The sequence below is a fragment of the Felis catus genome, chromosome B1, assembly GCF_018350175.1.
Source record: "Felis catus isolate Fca126 chromosome B1, F.catus_Fca126_mat1.0, whole genome shotgun sequence".
Lineage (NCBI taxonomy): Eukaryota > Metazoa > Chordata > Mammalia > Carnivora > Felidae > Felis > Felis catus.
The window spans coordinates 160241558-160261304 of NC_058371.1; the positions used below are offsets into that span (position 1 = coordinate 160241558).

General features: G+C 37.8%; 1 protein-coding gene and 1 pseudogene across 8 annotated transcripts in view; one reads left to right on the top strand and one right to left on the bottom strand.

Moving 5' to 3' along the window:
• The window catches only part of CEP135 (centrosomal protein 135), a 70224-nt gene extending 50822 nt beyond the window's left edge, over positions 1-19402 (bottom strand). For 3 of the 8 annotated variants that reach the window (XM_023253091.2, XM_023253092.2, XM_023253093.2), the window contains exons 1-8: positions 19259-19397; positions 15934-16091; positions 14355-14545; positions 12810-12977; positions 9835-9976; positions 7374-7458; positions 3435-3563; positions 1583-1798 (exon numbers count right to left, since the gene is read on the bottom strand). In XM_023253091.2, coding sequence (XP_023108859.1) covers positions 1583-1798; positions 3435-3563; positions 7374-7458; positions 9835-9976; positions 12810-12977; positions 14355-14545; positions 15934-16046 — 1044 coding nt within the window. In that variant the 5' untranslated portion in view covers positions 16047-16091; positions 19259-19397. Of the gene's footprint in view, positions 1-1582; positions 1799-3434; positions 3564-7373; positions 7459-9350; positions 9403-9834; positions 9977-12809; positions 12978-14354; positions 14546-15933; positions 16092-17895; positions 18053-18971; positions 18990-19258 lie in introns of those variants that run through there. The other 5 variants (XM_023253094.2, XM_045056351.1, XM_045056350.1 and 2 more) reach the window with 5 other exon arrangements.
• On the top strand, positions 17833-17922 carry LOC111560377 (annotated as a pseudogene).
• Positions 19403-19747: the final 345 nt, after the last annotated feature.

Genomic DNA, 19747 nt, shown 5'->3' on the forward strand with positions numbered 1-19747 from the left:
CTTTTCATATATGGCCTTCATTATGTTGAAGTATGTTCCTTTTAATCTACTAATTAGTGGATATGACACTGCATAAAATTGACTCAGTGATGTAGCGTACTGGTCCTCAAACTAGATTATATACCCATTCCTGAGGTAACATGAAGACTTCCCAAGTATTATGTAAAACTACTGTATACATGTAGTTTTAGTGTATCCATATCTGGATATACAATCCTTTTCAAGAATTATCTACCTGACAACCTGCATGTGATCTAGGTATCTCATGAGTTCTCCTCTCCCACTTTTCCTCTCAACTGTTTTTCTCCCACTATTTTTTAAAATTTTATTTATTTATTTTGAGAGATAGAGAACTTACATGCATATGCACAAGTGGGAAGGGCAGAGAGAGTGAGAGAGCGAGAGAGAGAACCCTAAGCAGGCTCCGCATTGCCAGCAACAGAGCCCAATGCAGGGCTCGAACTCACAAACTGTGAGATCATGACCTGAGCCAAAACCAAACAGTTGGACACTTAAGTGACTGAACCACCCAGACACCCTCTCTCCCACTTTTTAAAGCAAAAGGATGCATCTAATATCACACTGTCTCAAAATATGAAAAACTTTTGAAGCATCAGGCAAAAATAATCTGAAATTTATAAAAGATACATATTTATTAAGATATGTATTAATAAGACATATCTTATTAAGACATGTATTTCCAATAAAATTTTACTTTTTGATTTAGTATGTATTTATCAACATTTGTTTGTATTTGTCACTCTGATCCATTGATTACTGATAATTATAATAATAGCACTATTCAGAGAAAAATGTTAACACTTTGCACCTTGTAGTCAAAGGACACATTTAAAAATAAAAAATGTCAATAAATAAAATAAAATATTTCAATTCATGTATTTTTTTATTACAGAGATGTTTGAGAGGGTGATCACGAAAAGATATTCAAGCATAAATATGTTAAAAGAGGATAAAACTGGAGATTTCAAGAAGAAAGGGTCATTTAGATTTCTACTAGCTATATTTAAAAGAACAATGTAACAGTTTTAAGAGATCGGTAGGTTGGAAATTACATCCTTTGTATCTATTTAATCTGTTTATTAATTACTATTTTTAAAGATTTTATTTTTAAGTAATCTCTACACCCAACGTGGGGCTTGAACTCACAACCCTGAGATCAAGAGTTGCATGCTCTTCCACTGCACCAGCCAGCTGCCCCCTTTCGTATTTATTTAAACTTAAAGATGAAAAATATTAGCTACCAACTTAAAATGTGCAAGGATATACACTGTTCAAAAAATACTTTTAAAGGGTTCATGAGCACAAAATGACATAGAGGACAAACTTCCAAAGCTCACAACACAGAGATAAAAGAACAGAGATGAAAATCTTGAAGGAAAAAAGGACAAAGTCTGGAGAGCTAGCCTGAGAAAAAGCGTGTTTCAGAAACACACCCAAATTTAGACAGCAGAAAAACCTGAATTACAAAACAACCAAACCAAAAGACCCAATCAGATATCAAAGGGCTTAAGCTCACTATGTTCTAGAAGAATTAAGAAACGCTCCCACAACCTAGACATACCTTTGCTTCCCCAAGTTCTTTATCAGCAGTCTCAAGCACTTCTTCTTTATGTCTTTCCAACTGCTGTGCTAACTGGTCTATTTCGGTTAATTCTTGGCAGAGTTTTTCATTTTTGTTACTTAAATTAACAACTTCAGTAGTTACGGTTTCCTTGGTTTCCATAAGCTCTTGTATATGCTTCTCCAGGTCTTTATTAGCTTGCTGAAGAAAGTCAACCTAAATTGAATTTGTAATTAACAGGTATGTGAATTGGAAAATTATCCTAAATACTCAACTTTCAAAATACTTCAAAATACTCTATTTTTTAAAATACTGAAAATTAAACCAGAGGTATTTTACATTTGCAATCTTACACTGTTGATTCACAAAACTGACAATGTGTGGTTTAACAAAAATATATAGCCATTGGCATTCAACTTTTAAGCATGGAAGGAAAAGTAAAAAATTTGTGTGAACTTTTTCCCAACAGAGAGTTCTACCATTATGACAAGAGTATCACTACAATGATAATATCACTCTGGACTGTGCTGTCCAATATAGTAGCCACCAGCACCCACATGTGCATACTGTAGAGCTAGTCCAAACCGAGGTGTGCTATAAATGTAAAACATATGCAAGATTTCAAAGACTTGGTACAAAAAAGAAAAAAAGGAAAATATGTCAACATCAACATTTTACAACAATTACACACTGCAATTATATTTTGGATATACTGAGGTAAATACATTATTAAAATTAATTTCATCTGTTTCTTTTTTATTTTATTTTAATCTGGTTACTAGAAAATTAAAAAAAAATTTTTTTAATGTTTATTTTTGAAAGACACACAGACAGAATGCAAGCAGAGGAGGGGCAGAGAGAGAGGGAGACCCAGAATCCGAAGCAGGCTCCAGGCTCTGAGCTGTCAGCACAGAGCCTGACATAGGATTCGAACCCACGGACCATGAGATCATGACCTGAGCTGAAGCTGGATGCTTAAACCAACTGAGCCACCCAGGCGCTCCCAGAAAATTTTAAATTACATATGTGGCTCATATCATATTTGTATTGGACAGCACTGCTCTAGGGCTAGTATTGATATTCATGACTTACTATTCTGGTTCTGGTCCAGTCAGCAATGACATGTCTAAATTTCTAAAGGTGATGTAACATGGTTTATGGAACTCTCCTGTTCTTTTACTCCTAGGTCAGACACATGGCAAGGGAATCAATTACATGTTTAATTTTTTGGATTTCTTTCTACAAATCTTTTTGATATTATAAAAGAAATACAAAAACTTCAAAAACAAAGAAAATAAAAAAGAATATCTCATCACACAAAGATAAGCTGTTCGTATATTTTAGTGTATTCTCTTCCAGTGTTTTCTCTAAGTTCATACGCACATTTTTAAAAAGCAAACTGAAGATCCCATTGTGTCTACGGTTTATTCTCCTCCTCTAATTTTTTTTTGATGTTTATTTATTTTGAGAGAACGAGAGAGTGTGCTAGCTGGGGAAGGGCAGAGAGAGAGGGAGAGAGAAAGAATCCCAACCAGGTTCAAACTTACGAACCATGAGATCATGACCTGAGCTGAAATCAAGAGTCAGATGCTTAACCAACTGAGCCACTCAGGTACCCCTATTCTCCTTTTAAATATTTAACATTATGGTGTATATATCTTTCTGCCTCATTAACTATCTTTTTAAAACATGATTTTTCAATAGTTGTATCCTATTTCTGGATAGTTTGGCTCTATCAGATTTTTCCCACTGTATAACTGGTAAACAACTCTGTTACTTTTACAAATCAATGAACTGTTACAAACACTTAACGATTGTATATACTCAGTGAAATAATTATAAATGTCATTACCTGAACATTTAAATGAGCAATAAGCTTTTCATTGGTTTTGTTTCTAGTCTCCAGAGAGAGGACATCAGGGGAACGGCCACTGTCCAATGCAACTGATAGTCGTTCTATCTCTCGTTCTCTTAGCTCAATCTGAAGACATAAAATCATGCTATAATTTTAAAAAATTTGCTTTAAACTGAAATAATTAACACTGGACACTTCCTTGGATATACTTCCATTTCTCTTATGCTTCACAATGTATATAAGAGATTAACACTCATACATGTATCCACACCAATATGGGATTATAAAATGCATATACACAGAGCAAAAATAAACAGAGAAAAATGTCAAAATAAGAATGTCAACAAAGTTTTCGTAAGTATTTCTATTGAATAGATTTTTCCTAATTAATTTTAATTTTTTGGTTTCTTCCCCCCCTCCTCCAAGATTAGGCAATATTGATATAAAAAGAAATGATTGAGTACTAGAATGGAGTCTGAGTGACTTCAGTGCCTAGTGGAATAAATGTAGAATAAATGAATAAATGTAGAACAGAAAGAATTACTACTGAAACTCAATATTAAAAAGGATAGGAAGTTGGGGTGAATTTAATTATTATTTAGAAAACAACACACACAAAATCACAGAGATCACTATCAACCATGAAATCACACTTACATGCACGAATTTGGAAAAATGGATGTACACATTTGCAGTGTTTTTTCAAAAACACTGAAAGCTAAAACCAAGCACTCAATTCAACAATATTGAGCACAATTCTAGGTATATGAAGATGAATAAAACATGATTTCTAACTTTCAGGAACACAGCTTTACCAAGAAAACTAGCAAGTAAATCAATAATTGCTGTAGTATGTTGTTCAGTGGTAGAATAAATAGATATATGACACGAAAGTGATTAAGGGAATAAACCGATTTACTCTCCATGATATACCCATATGCCTATGGAAATTAGTGAAGGCTTTATCAAATACATATGCCCAAAAAGGTTATAAATTATGCTATGAAGAGAAAGAAGAAAGGAGGAATGTTCCAGGCAGTGACACAGAAACATAAAGCCACATGGTATGAGCAGAAATGGCTCGGCAAGACTGAATATACAAGGGAACTTATGGTTGGGTCTGAAGAATCAGTCAGGAACTAATTATGATTAAGTACTGAATACTTTGCTAAGGAGAAAGATTGCTCTGCACTAAAAGATGAGTAAGAATAAAATCAGAGGTAGGGAGACCTATTGGAGGAATGAATGAGAGATGAATAAGGTGTAAAATAGAACAGTGAGATGAGCAGAAGAAGTAAGTTTACAAAGTACATAGAAGTGACAGAATTTGGTGAGTGGTATGTGAAGGGAAGAGAAGGAGATCTAGAAAGACTACAGAATGTTGGCTTGGGCAGATGGTGATGCCACCAAAGAACATAGAGAATATAGGGGAAAAAAAACAAGAGTTGAGGCAGAAGATAACAAGTTCAGTACCAGACATATGGTACAAACAGCTTTCATCCAAGTGGAAATGCCCAGTATAAAATTGAACATACGGGTCTGGACCTCTGCAGAGATTTGAGCCAGAAAGACTAGGAAGTCATCAACATACAGAGAATATTTTAAGAGAGTAAATGAGACCTTCTGAGAAAATATACAGGGAAAGGAGTCAAAGACAGAATCCTGAAAAACAGTAATATTTCAGGGAAAGGGCAGAGAGAAAAAGCAAAGAAGAAATTATAAGAGATTTTTTAAAAAGGGGAAACTGAAAGAAAACGAGTCATGGGATGGTTTCAAAGAGAAATTATCAATAATGCCAAATACTATAAAGGGGTCAAGGAAATGGAGACTAAAAGTATCCTTTTGGATCTAGCAATTAACGTCACTGATGTCATTACTAAACCCATTTATGTAATGGGAAGCAGAAGCCAGAAGGCAACAGGAGATCCAGAGGTAAAGAAGTGGAGACAGAAGAGTAAGATACTCTTTAGAGAAGTTTACATGAGGGAGGAGACAGCATTAGCAAGAGGGGCATTAACAAGAGGGGCTTTAGCAAGAGTTAAATAAAGGAGATCTTTTTTCAAAAATTTTTATTATTACTAATGTTTAAGTTATTTATTTTGAGGGACAGAAAGAGCATGAGTGGGCAGGGGCAGAGAGAGAGAGGGAGAAACAGAATTCCAAGCAGGCTCTGCAGTGCAGAGCCCAGTGTGGAGCTCAAACTCACAAACCAGGAGATCATGACCTTAGTCAAAATCAAGAGTTGGACACTTAACCAACTGAGCCACTCAGGCACCTCTAAAAGAGATCTTTTTAAGGGATGTTAGCAATGACCATGATAGCACCTCCCTCTAGGACTGTTAGGAAGATTTAAAGCATTACTAGTTATAAAGTGGCCATATATGAGTTTGTTTAAAAAAAAAAAAAGAAAAGAAAAAGAAAAATCGATTAAAGCAAATAAGAAGGGAGGGAATAGAGCCACACACACAGGTAGAACAGGAAGAACACCACACTACTCATTAAGTCTGGAGAGCCTGAGTGTGAACGCTGATGATTTTATTTTTTAAAAGTGTTTATTTATTTATTTTTTGGTGGGGGGGAGAGAAAATGTGAGCAGGGAGGGGCAGAAATAGAGAATTCTAAGCAGGTTCCACGCTATCAGCACAGAGCCCAATGCGGGGTTCAAACCCAGAAACTGTGACGTCATGACCTGAGCTGAAATCAAGAGTTGGACACTAAATCAACTGAGCCACCCAGGTGCCCTAACATTGTTAAATTTAAATGTAGAGATAGGAAGTTGAGACAAGGTGGTATCTTGACAACAAGGGTATTTATTATAGGTTGGTGAAAGAGCTTGAGGAGAACAGCAACATTTGGAACATAGACTGAGAAAAACAGAACAAACTCAAGCAAAAAGAAAAAAAAAAAAAGAAGACAGGCAGCTGAGTGGATTCAACTAAGATTGATAACCACAATAAATTGATGGTTTCAATCAGAATGGTCGGGCTATTTTCTCCAAACACCTCAGCCACCTCACAAAGATGGTAAAGGCTGGTCAGCTTATGTTCATAAAGTACTTGGAAAAAAATGTGATGAAGTGTGATTATAAATTAAAAAATAACAACATTCAACTTGTGCATATTTGATATTTTCAATCTCCATATAGTAAGTTTTTTGGTTGACATTATCACAATCCTTTTACTCCATTTTTATCTGAATAATCTTCAAAGTACTTTATAAACTTCACAGTTACATCAACATGTAAGTTACATTTATATTTGTATGTGCAGATCACTTCACTCCAAAAAAAGTCATGTGCAGAAAATGAAAAACATGTTACCCAATTTAAGCTTCAGTAAGCATATTAAGAAAGAAAGCTGTAGTTATACAAATCAGAATTTGCCAAAATACCAACAGAAGGTATAAAAGAACAAAGCTTATTATGGTTATGATCTAACCCTGCATATTATATCAATTCCCCTACTTCTTCAGAGAACTATTTTACTAGTTCTTATAGAGAATACACAACAAAAAATATGGTACCACTCTCAAAAAGACTTCTGTTCAAGATGACAAAATCTACAGTAAGAGCAAAAAAGTTATTTAAGATACCACTTTAAAGCATAATACACTTCAATAAAATACCTCCCAAGATGGAAACAAGTAATATAATTAAGATATTTAGGGAGATAGATGACTCACCAGAAGAAAAAAAAAAACAACAAAAAACTGCTATTTACCTCAATGCATAATGAAGGGACTGGACTGTTTGCTCTAAAGCCATCTAAGCTACTCCAGCTACTATCCTTATTAAGAAACTGGTAGAAAAGATAAAAGCTGTATACAAACTCAGTATCAATAATCCCAAATATAACCCAATTTTATTTACAATCACAGCATACCCATCCCAACAAGGCGACCATGCATCCCTACTATGCAAGTATATAAAAATCCTACCTGCTGGTTATAATCTCGCAGTTCACTTTCCATCATTGCTAACTTTTCTTGTAACTGGTGGACTTCCTCTTGAAGTTCTTGAATTCTGAAACACATTTATAACTAGTGCCAATATAGTTTTGTTGAGAAATACAAAATAACAAGAAATGAAACTAGATGTGTTGTCCTATAAATTCTCTACTTTCTATTTCTCAGTAAAGTATGAAGTGCTGTGCCAAAGGGTTCCCAAGCACAATATAATCAGAGTAACATTATCTTGCAGATTTAATTTTATATTCTAAGAATGGATAAAAAAAATCCTGAGCGGTAAATAATTTGTAACCAGATACATTATGCCTACTATTGCATTTTGATCCTTAAAACTCTTTGAGGGGCGCACCTTGGTGGCTCAGTAAGTTGGGCGTCTGACTTCAGCTCAGGTCATGATCTCGTGGTCTGGGTCTATGGGTTGGAGCCCTGGTCGGGGCTCTGTGCTAACAGCTCAGAGCCTGTAGCCTGCTCTGGATTCTGTGTCTCCTCCTCTCTCTGCCCTCCCTGGGTCACACTCTGTCTCTCTCTCTCTCTCTCTCTCAAAAATAAACAAACATTAAAAAAAAAAAAAAAACCAAAGAACAACAACAAAACTCTTCGAGGTACTGCTGTCAATTCTTAGGTTCAAGAAACTAGAGGGTGTAGTGCAGAATTCACAATATTATTAAGTGAAATAAGGGATCAAAGTGTGTTTTCTGAATGACCTTGTATTTTCTAATGAACTACCCTGCAATCCTGGAGAAGAAAAATATTGAGAAATACTACAATTTACCAAGTATCTACAGCAAAAACCTACTGCTTTCTGGAACTTGTTAATTCTAACAAAATCAAGATTTGTCTAAATTATCTGAATTGTACAACTGCTCAAATGTATTTGTACTATATCAAACTTTGCCAAACATTAACATAAATATGACATAACCACTTTCATACTGCAAAAATAAAGCCTGAAGCCAGTTCTGCTTTTAAGAGAGATTTTCCATGGAGTAGAGTCAGTGAGGCTGGACATACCCTGTCCCTGCTGTTACTGGAACCAACATTTCCTGCTTATCTAAGTTTAGAAGAGTATGTATGCAACTGCACTCATATATATGCACATGAATGACTCTGCATACAAGCTATGTATACGTGCAAATGAAAACAAACAAGATGTTTAAGAGACTAATGCCACCCATGATGGTTTGATAGAAAAGAAACGTTTTAAGGAGAAAAGATAATGACAGAAACTGACATATATGCAGACCAAAAGCCTCCTTAAATATACTAACAGGCTGTCTGGGAAGTCCTAGGTTACAACTGTAACAGAAAAACAAAACACAAAATACTACACAATTAAGGTCAGATAATTATAGTTATGTAGCACTGCATAAGAATAACTAAGAGAGGGGTGCCTGGGTGGCTCAGTCGGTTAAGCGGCTGACTCCGGCTCAGGTCATGATCTCGCGGTCCGTGAGTTCGAGCCCCGCGTCGGGCTCTGTGCTGACAGCTCAGAGCCTGGAGCCCGTTTCAGATTCTGTGTCTCCCTCTCTCTGACCCTCCCCCGTTCATGCTCTGTCTCTCTCTGTCTCAAAAATAAATAAACTTTAAAAAAAAAAAAAAAAAAAAAAAAAAGAATAACTAAGAGATCCTAATTAGTACCTCAAGTAATGTTCCTTTGGATTGTTATATTGAGATTAATAAAGTGAAAAAACTCCTGCATGCTTTTTACATAATCTAAAAAATAAAGTTATCTGCACTAACCATTTCTACTAGTATAGTACGTATTTTAGAATGTGTCTCCAGCTATGACCATAGAGGCTGTCACTAGTGTTCTCTTGCTCCTATGAACCCCTTATAATTTTCTTAATGGCATTCTATGTATTTCTCTTGTCTCATTTTTACTGTTAGAATATAAGCTTCTCAAAAGCAATACTATCTTACTCATCTTTACATCCCCAAAACACTTACATTGTGCTTTTCTCGGTGTTTAATGAAGTTTCAATTAAAATGGAATTTATATCTGATTCCAATATAAGGAAAAACAAGTACATAGAGTTAGAGAATCATGAAGCAAAAATGTCAAAGCCAGTTACAAATCTATTCAGGTTCGTTGGCATTTGACATAATCTGAATAGAGTCCTGTAAAAGATGAATTGGGCAATGAAACTAAATATTAAAGCAATGCTACTAAAATAGGTTCTAGATGGCAATAAATTATTTTAAAGCAGATATGAACAGAAACATCAGATTTATGATCTATTTGAGATCAAAGTTTCAAAACAAGTAAAAACATTCTATATTGAAGATACATTCAGAAAGTACTTCTTGAGTGCTTATACAAAATTCTGTGGTAGGCCCTAGAGATACAACAGTCAAGAAGACTGAAGCCCTACATCGAGAAACTTATAATCAAGTTGATTAACTGAAACTAGCAAAAAATTATTTAATGCACCTGTTATCAGCCACTTGCAGGAGGTCTGCAATGTAAGGGTCATCTGGCTGAGGAACTGGATATGAACTGACTTCGGAGGGAGGGACTGGTTCGTCTATCTGCATACGCTGGCGCCTGAAAGCAATACTTCTTTTCTTGCCACCTAAAAACAAATGTGTACTTCAAAAACATTTAAAAGAAACAAAACACTGTCTTAAAATTAAATATTCCAGAAGGTTAGGCTTTTTGTTATAAAGTATGCCTCTAGCTCATAAAACCTAGCAATAAACTATCTCCCCCCCTCACACCCTGATCTTTAACTATACAATGCATTCCTGAAAACCTCAACAAGACATGGTTATAAGACAAGTTTTATTTTCTGCATGCTTGGTACATATACCCAGATTTAATCTATTCCTCCACTAGATGGGGACAAGACTTTGGCAAGATTAAAAGTTGAGTGTGCCCTGTGGTATTTCCTATTATGAGCTCAAGAAATCATCACCAGCAGAAAACTATCAAACGAGAAGCTTAGGGAAGTAATAGCTAAAACAGAAATGTTTATTAAGCAATGCCAAAAGAGCAGATAAAAGAAACTTTATGTAGCAAAATTAGTATATAATAAAAGTCATCTATAATATAAAATGATGCTACAACCTGAATTAGTGGGAAATGTCTACTTAATTATCCTTGAAACTAGCAGGAGTAATTTCTTTTTATGGGTAGATACATACTGTCTTGGTCCAAATTAAATGGATAGTTTACCTTTGTCAGCATCTGGCCAAGATTAGACATGCGCTTGAAAGACAAATCTATCGTCAGGAAGAACAAACACAGTCCACAACCTTGTCTTCATTAGAATCCTAACAAATTTTGTATGCACTTACCTCATTTTGAGGATGAAGAAACTGGGTCAAAAGTATTTAAATGACTTGTTTCTAGTTACACACCTATACAAGGCAAACCATTATTTCCTTCCCTTACCTCCTGGTTTTTCTCCTTGGTTGCTCCTTGGAAGCTCTCAGCTTCTTACAAAGACCCTCTCCTTCCACAGTCCAAGGAAGTTAAATGCCAACTTCCCTAGGGTCTGTCTTTGGTTCTCCTCTCTTCCCAGTCTACACAATCTCACTAGCTAATTCCAATTACATCCATAGCTTCAATTCCCATGATACTCCAATGACTCCCAAATTCAAATCTTCATCTAGGACCACACTTCTTTTTTTTTTTTTTTTTTTAAGTTTATTTATTTATTTTGAGAGAAAGAGCAAGAGAGCAAGCATGTGAATGGAGGAGGGGCAGAGAGAAAGGGAAAGAGAGAATCCCAAGTAGGCTCTACATTCAGGGCAGAGCCCCATGTGGGGCTTGATCTCATGACCCCTCACGAACTGTGATTTCATGACCTGAGCTGAAATCAAGAGTTGGATGCTTACCCGACTGAGCTACCCAGGTGCCCCTGGGACCACACTTCTAAGAACAGATCTACACCACAAATCCCACTGCATACTAGAAATCTCAATGCAGATGGTCCACTAGTATAACATACAACACATGCAAAAGTGAACTCCTGCTCTGCTTTCCACCTTCTCAATCTTAAAAATGTTACCATCATCTACCCACTCATTCACTAGAAACAGAAATCTGGGAATTCTTCTACTTCCCAAGTCCCTCATACTCAGTCACTAAATTCTATAGATTCCACCTCCTGAATCTCTCTGGAATCTGCCCCACTCTTTTCTCAGGAAATCTGACCATCCTCTTTCTCCACTTTAATCTAGTTACTTCTGAGACCTTTTCCATGTTTCTCGATCTTTTCTGCCTTTAGCCCAAAGTCCCCCTCTCCATCTCATCTCTTGCCATTTCAATCCTCATGGATTCCACTCGGCTACAGGCACACAAGATGACTATGTGTGGTCTTTGTCAACACTTGGAACTGTGCCAGCATATAGATCTCCCTTCATCACACTCTTCATTCTGACCAAATCACTCCTGGTTCTCACTGTGCTCCTAATCCCTCACTCTCCACCTCATCTCATGATCCAGCATTTTCCTACACCTCACTCACTCTCAATAATCTTCATCCCGTCATTCAGACATCTTGATGATCTTGTCACTGGTACTAGAGATTCTTCAACCAACTTTATGCCTGACCACCCTCAACTATGGATATGCCCCATCATTTCTTTTGTCCTGCTCGAGAACTACTGAGTATAAAGCTGAAAAACAGTAAAAATAAACTAAGAAATAGGTAAATAGATCATTTCCAAATTTTTGATGAGTACAGATTATCTTTACAACTAAAATAATAATGATAATATTGACATGGCTGCCATCAAAGAGTTCCTTTTATAGCTTGTGGATCTTCAGATTGATAATTCTGCCACTTTCATTTCATTTCCTGAAAGTCAGGGCCGGCTTGTGAAAAGTTGTTAAACAACATGCTAAATGTGAAATGTCAATCTTTACCCTGAACCTTTCCTGTTCAGAGCATCAAATGAAGACTTCACTAGGTTTTATAGTGGCTTTCTGATTTTGGTAGTCCATTGAATTTGGAAGTCTATTTCAAAGGAGTTTGAAAGTTGTTGTACACTGTTAACGACTGACTGCCCCTGTCCTCCCTGAAATACCATGATTGTTTATGAAAAGTATCTTTAATAACGCTGCGGACAATTTGGCTTGGAAAAAAAATAATAATGATACCAATAATTTAAAAAAGGAACTTAAAATAATGATGAAGGAAATAAAACTCTGGGCACTGAAGTTAGACTACTTATACCTAAGAAGCTACTATTATATAAGTTCTTAAACACATGCATAAAATACTAGCTGGATAGCTGGATCTTCAGAAATAAATTTAAAAGTTTATGTGATGATCCAAGATCATCTTTTCAAGTACTAAAGTCTAAGCATGAAAATCCAAAGTCCTATTTTGGTCAACAGCTTTAATATCTTTAAAAGATTAGGTGTGTACAATTTGTTTTGAGAAGGAACAGACCTACCTGGAGTTTGTACTACAGCATGCAAATTCTTTTCTTGAAGTTGTTGAATTCTTTCATTCTTAGCTTTACTCTCTTTTTCTAAAAGTTTGAGTTTATGAACATATTGGTTATTTAGAAACTTCAGATCAGCTGTTTCACGTGCACACTTCTTCAATGTAGTTTTCAACTCTTAAAATGAAAAAGATTCAAAAACTATTTTACAGATCAAGAAATCAGTTAAGTCCTTCCATTTCACAAAATACAAAAAGTCGCATTAATTTGAAAGGCTCCATCCAATTCTTAGCCAAGCTTTGTTTGAAAGGCTATTACCTTTTCTACCACTGTTAACAAAACTGCAAATAAGTCACTAAACAAAACAGGGAATTATATTTTTTTTCTGCTATGTGGCTTAAGTTATGGCTTTTGCTCCAACTTAGTAAACTGGGTATGAAGCTGAGGGATTATGAATTCATGCCAGGTATTAGGGCTTTCTACTGAATATAACAAGAATTTATAATAAGATAGCCATACAATTACCCTCTGTCCAGGACTTTGAAATCATCCTTTTTTAAAAAAACTTATTAATGTTTATTCCTTTTTTGAGAGAGACACACATACACAGAGCATGAGCAGGGGAGGGGCAGAGAGAAAGGGAGACACAGAATCTGAAGCATGCTCCAGGCTCTGAACTGTCAGCACAGAGCCTGATGCAGGGTTCGAACCCACAAACGTGAGATCATGACCTGAGCCAAAGTCGGACGTGCAACCCACTGAGCCACCCAGGCGCCCCAAAATCATTCTATACAATCTTTGAGTTCAAAGACAAGGCATTAAAGATTCCAAATGATAGAAGATTCTCACCTCACTTTAGTTCTCTTACTTTCAGTAAGAGGTTGTTTCAAGGACATTTCTTTAGTTTCAGCACTTAATATTTTCTACAGTAATTTTATTTTTTTATTAATTAAAAAAATTGGGGGGAGGTACTTGAGTGGCTCAGTCAGTTAAGTGTCTGACTTCGACTCAGGTCATGATCTCCTAGTTCATGGATTCAAGCCCCGTGTTGGGCTCTGTGCTGAGAGCTCAGAGCCTGGATCCTGCTTCAGATTCTGTGTCTCCCTCTCTCTCTGCCCTTGCCCCGCCCCCTCAAAAATAAACATTTAAAAAAGTAACAAAAAAATTTTTTTTGAGTATAGGTGACAAACGTTGCGTTATTTTCAGGTATGCAACACAGGAATTCAGCTTCTCTATAAGTTATGCTATGCTCACCACAAGTGTAGCTACCATCTGTCACCATACAATGCTACTGCAGTATCAGTGACTATATTCCCTATCCTGTGCTTTTTTTCTATAGAAATTTTAATTCTAAAGATTTCATCCACATATAGTGAAGAAGAATATAGCTATGAAATGCAAATTTATTTTCCTTGTTGGGAACTCTTTGACACACTCTACATTATTTCAAGACTGTCAGGGGGGAAGACTATCACATTTCTGCATAGACGCCTTCCCTACATATAAAACAAAAAAGGAAAAAAATATTACATTTTAAAAATCACAAAATTTTACCTTTAATATGTTGGCTTGATTGTTCTCTCAGTTTCATTAATTCCAGGTATAATTCATTATTTTCCTTTATCAATCTTGCATTTTCAAGTTTATAAGGTTCCAAAACAAAATCAAAATTGGCACTTTCTTTTTCAGCTTTCACAGCAGATAATTTTGATTTCCGAAGACTTTCTGTTGTATGAACTAGGTCACTGAAATTATATAAAATATAAATACAAGGAAACATTCTCTTAACTTTTAATAACTAAAAATATATTTCTAAAAATGTTAAATGTTAATGCTAAGTAAGATGAAATCTAAAAACAGGGTGGTGGTTCAGTCAGTTAAGCATCCAACTCTAGATTTCAACTCAGGTCCTGATCTCACAGTTTGTGATACCTGCTCCAAGAATGCTTGGGATTCTCTCTTCCCTCTCTCTGCCCCTCACCCGATCGTGTATGAGTGCGCACGTGCTCCTTACCTCTAAGCACACAGACCAGAATATTCATACATCAGTATTTACTGAGCAGGGAACACAATATAGAACACATTATCATGGAGCTTCTATCCTATTGACAGTTTGTCAGGTTTTAATACTATATGATAAACTCAACAACGATTTCAGTGCCAACTATATGTTCAGCCTGTCCTAGGTAGAGCAGAGATAAAGTCAGTCTCTAGTCTTAAAGAGTTTGCATTCTAAAGGAAACACAAGAACAGGTTTCCAACAATGATTTAAGTAGTGAAGGTAACATTCAGCAGATGTGACAGACTGCTGCAGGCCATTACAGCTAAATGAGCATGGGCAGGAGGGAGAGGAGAGAGGGATTTCCCAGGCAGACAGAATAACACATGGAGATCAAGGGTGAGAGTACACTTATGTCTGGGGAGCTTCAAATGGTTACATACATGGGAGATGAAGCTGTAGAACAAAATCACTATATAAAAAGTCTGCCAGTTTTTGAAAGTTAAACACACTTTACCCTACAACCCTGAATCGCAGACCTAGAACTACATCATGAAGAGTTCTGGAAGCCATAATAAAGCCCACCAAGTATCCCCCTCCAGTCTCTCCTTACCATCATCACAGCTTGAGCCCTACTGCAAAAGCTTCCCAAGCAATTTCCCTGTTCCTGTCTCAAATCACAGTAACAACTCATGTAGAAAAGAACAAAAATCACACAGAATCTTTCACTTAAAGTAACATGTAACCACTAAAATAATGACCAACCACATAATGGAGAACGATTATCAAATCACAATAATTAAAAGACCAGAGAGGCAGACATAGAACTCCCAACTGTATCAGAAAAATCACATAAAAAAATTGTAATTCTATTCACAGAGAAAACTCTCAGAAATGTCTACTCTGAACAGTATAGTGTGAATGGTGACCCTGAGAGTTTTGCAATGTGGAGGACTTGAACTGATGATATGGAAGCAGGATCTAAGAATAATGAGCTTCAGATGATTGAAGGACTTTATAAAAACAAAAACCAAAAAAATCCACCCATTTCTTCACCGTAATACGAAGTTCAATAGAAACTAGATAAATGGGATTAAGGATCACACAGGTTTAGAACTGTATTTTCATCTTTACCTGAAAAGTTTTTCTACCAAAGGTAAACACTCCACTGTCAGAGTCTGGCGGTATCCCAACTGATCCAATCTTTTTCTAATATTAATATACTTTCTTTCTGCAGCTGTAGTCATCCTGTCTTCCAAAAGTAGTTTTATTCACTCCCCAAAATTAAAGCCCTAAAAGAAAGGAGTAAAACATTACTGTTATTATAGTTATTATTACTGTGTCATGGTAAGAAGGAAAGATTATTTTAATATGAATCAACTACTTTTTGTTTCTCTTCAGGTAGGCAGCCTTCTGGAATATTTAGATTGATTTAAATGCAATACTTATGATAGTCACATTGCTGCACTAAAATAAATCTCTCTTTATAAGCCTATATGTAAAAGTTAAAAAAATAAAGAAGAAAACAAAGAAGAATATTTTCCCAAACCTGAGGTAGGCAGAGAATCTTTCGAGAAGCCTTTTTTGAAAGCACTAAATATAAAAGAAAAACCTGGTAAATTTTTAGACTTCATCAAGTTAAAAATGTCTGCTCATCAAAATATTCCATTAAGAAAACAAAACAACAAATGAATGGGAGAAAATATTCATAGTATCTGATAAAGGATTTATATATGAGGTACATAAAGAACACTTACAGTTCAATAATAAAGCCCATCCAAAAGAAAATGGGCTAAAGACTTGAATAGGCACCTTGCAAAAGGTAACTGAATGGGAACGATCATAGGAAAAGGTGCCCAGCACCTTTAGTTATCAGGGAAATACAAATTAAAACCACAATGAGGTATACAATTTCACCCATACTAGAATGGCTAAAATAAAAAGCACAAGACCAAATGTTGTCAAGGATTTGGAGCAATTGGAATCTTCACACTGCTGACAGGAATGTAAAATCACTGTGAAAAAAAGTCTGGCAGTTTCTTATAAACAAACTTCTACCCTGTAACTCTGTAATTCTATTGCCAGGTACTTACTCAAGGAAATGAAAATAAACATCCACAAAGAGACTCTACAAGAATATTCATAACAACTTTACTCATAATAGTCCCAGACTGGAAACAACCTATATATGTCCATCAACAGCAGAAGTATAAACAAACTATGAGGCATTGACACAATCCTACTCAGGAATGGAAGAGAAGGAATTTACTGATACATGTCAACCACATGAATTAATTTGGACATTTGAGCAATGGAAGCCAGACACATATACTGTATGGTTCTATTTACATGAAATTCAAGAACAGGCAAAATGAAACAATGTAGATAGAAATCAGAACAGCTGTGGGCTGGGTCAGCCTGTGTCAACAGAGTGGGTGGAGACTGGCTGGAAGCTTTAAAAAGGAACTTTCTGGGGTGATGAAAATATTATGTTAACTGGGGTACAAGTTACACAGGTGTACTGCATTTATCAAAGGTTTTCAAATAGTACACTTGAGATCTGTGCATTTCACCATGTAAATTTTACTTCCATGAAAAAAGACACAAACACATAAAGTAGTTCTACACATATTTTTATCCTTGCCTTTTTCAATGCTTGTGAATATATTCTCTATCAATCTGCCCTAAAATGGAGTTATCCAAAGATTGCTTGTGTAGAACCTTTGCTCTTTTCTAACCTTCACCAGGTAAACATAGTGCTAGTACTCATATTTCTAAGACATATTAAACTTTTGTTTTACAGCTCTATTGTTTTTCACAATTTATAAAATGTTAATGTATATGAACACATGCAAAATTTCATCCTCACAACTTGCCCTATAAGGGAGACAGGGCCTACTAGACATCCTCCCAATTCAAAGGCAAGGAAAGGATGCCTCTAGAGAGTTTTCCCAAACTACAAAGCCACAAATCAGGTGGGCATTCAGGTCTCTTGAGTCCTGGTCCAGCACTCTTGTTTCTCTACCAAGGTGCAATCCTTCTTGGCCTTTTGGCTAAGATCAAGTGTAGTATCTATACCAAGCTGCAGCAACTTACCAAATCACTTCTAAGGTAGTACCTCTCCTTGATTACTCCTTTCTACAAATCTTTTCTCTCCACGCTCTTGCTAACCTTTTCTTTCAGTTGTGTCTCCATGGACTTTCTAGGTTCCTTCCACAAGAGGGACCTGATTGATGCAGGTCAGGAGAAACTCCTGGAGACATCAGAAAAACACCCGTCAAGGGGCGCCTGGGTGGCTCAGTCTGTTAAGGGTCGGACTTTGGCTCAGGTCATGATCTCACGGTTGGTGGGTTCAGGCCCCATGTTGGGCTCTGTGCTGACAGCTCAGAGCCTGGAGCCTGCTTTGGATTCTGTGTCTGCTTCTCTCTCTGCCCCTTCCCCACTCAGGTCTGTCTCTGTTTCTCAAAAATAAACATTAAAAAAAATTAAGAAAAACACCTGTCAAACCAAGAACTAGCAGGGCCTCACCACTCAAATATTTCTCCTCTTTGTCTATTACCAACTTTGGTTACCCAGAAATAATACTTCCTCACATCCGGGCTGAGGCAGAATGTAAATGAGTCAAAAAATCATCGAAACACAGGGCAGACAGAAAAGATTAATATCCCCCAGGAAGAACAAAAAACATGTATTATGCTTTCCTCGCCTATGGGCTGCTGTCTTCCCCCACCTACATCACCCAAGCACTGTGGCTCTCCTCAAATTTTCTAGCACAACCATATAAAAAGGTTAAGTTTGGAGGTCCTCCACGCATATGTGTTTAGAACCACTCGCTAGCTTGACTCTGGGGAAAAGCAGGTGTCTGAAAGCCAGTACATCTTGTTTTTACAAAAGTGACTTGTGTGCACATCTGCACAGGGGCTCAAAACAAAACAAAAGGCCAAGCTAAGTTAGGTTGTCTCGAAGTCCTTCAGTGCCAAACTTAAAATAGTAGAGACTGGAAAGGACAGGGGATGTTTTCGAAAATGCAAAACAAAAGTTAACAAACGGCTCTAGTCCTACACCTTGGGATGCTTTGTTTTTTTACAAAGAGCACGTACTGTTCTTACTCAACAGGGCACTTTAACTTTTAAATCAACCCATCAGTTGGCAGCAGGCAGGTGTGCACGCACCGCACAAACGCCCGCGGCCAGGGGCGCGGGAGGAAACCCGGCGGCTGGAGTTGCTCCAGGACCACCTCCGGGCCGCGGCTTCACCGCCGGGTGTCGAAGTGAAGGGGTGTCGGACGCGGGCCCGCAGGGAGTCTACGCGCCCCGCCCTGCCGGGCCTCACTTCCTCCCGCGGCCGCGAGGCCTCCCTCCCGGCAGCGCCCGGGCTCGGTCCGCGGGGACCGCCGGGGAGGCCACGGCGGGGAGGCCGCCGGCGCGCCCGGGCCTCCCTTCCCCGCGGCGGCACTCACCCGCACCTCCGGCCGCCGCTCCCTCCGCCTGCGGCCGCATCACCTCTCAGGCCTCGCCTCTCTCGCTGGCTCCTTCAGCCCTAGACTCCGGCTCCGGCTCGGGGACAGTTTGAAAATGGCGCGGAGAGAAGGTCCCAGCCTGCGCGGAGTCGGCGCCGCGGTTACCCCGGTAACGGGACCCGCAGGCGATTCGCAGCGCGCGGCGGCCGATGGCGGCGCTGGGCACCGGAGCCCGGAAACGCAACGGCCGGACGGCGCGCGGCCACGGCGCCCCCTGACGGCGGGCAAACCCGGAACCTCAGCGGATGCCCCCGGTGATCTTCACGTTGGCCGGGTTCGCTGACAGTCTACTGGGCTGAGGGTTAAAACACTGCCCTTGGTCCCTGCAGCGAATAAGCCTCCACACGCTAGCTGAACTTCGCCTGCTGACCACGAAAAGTCCAACCTAAAAATCACGTTTTCTTTGCTACTTTCCCTGATAACCACCCA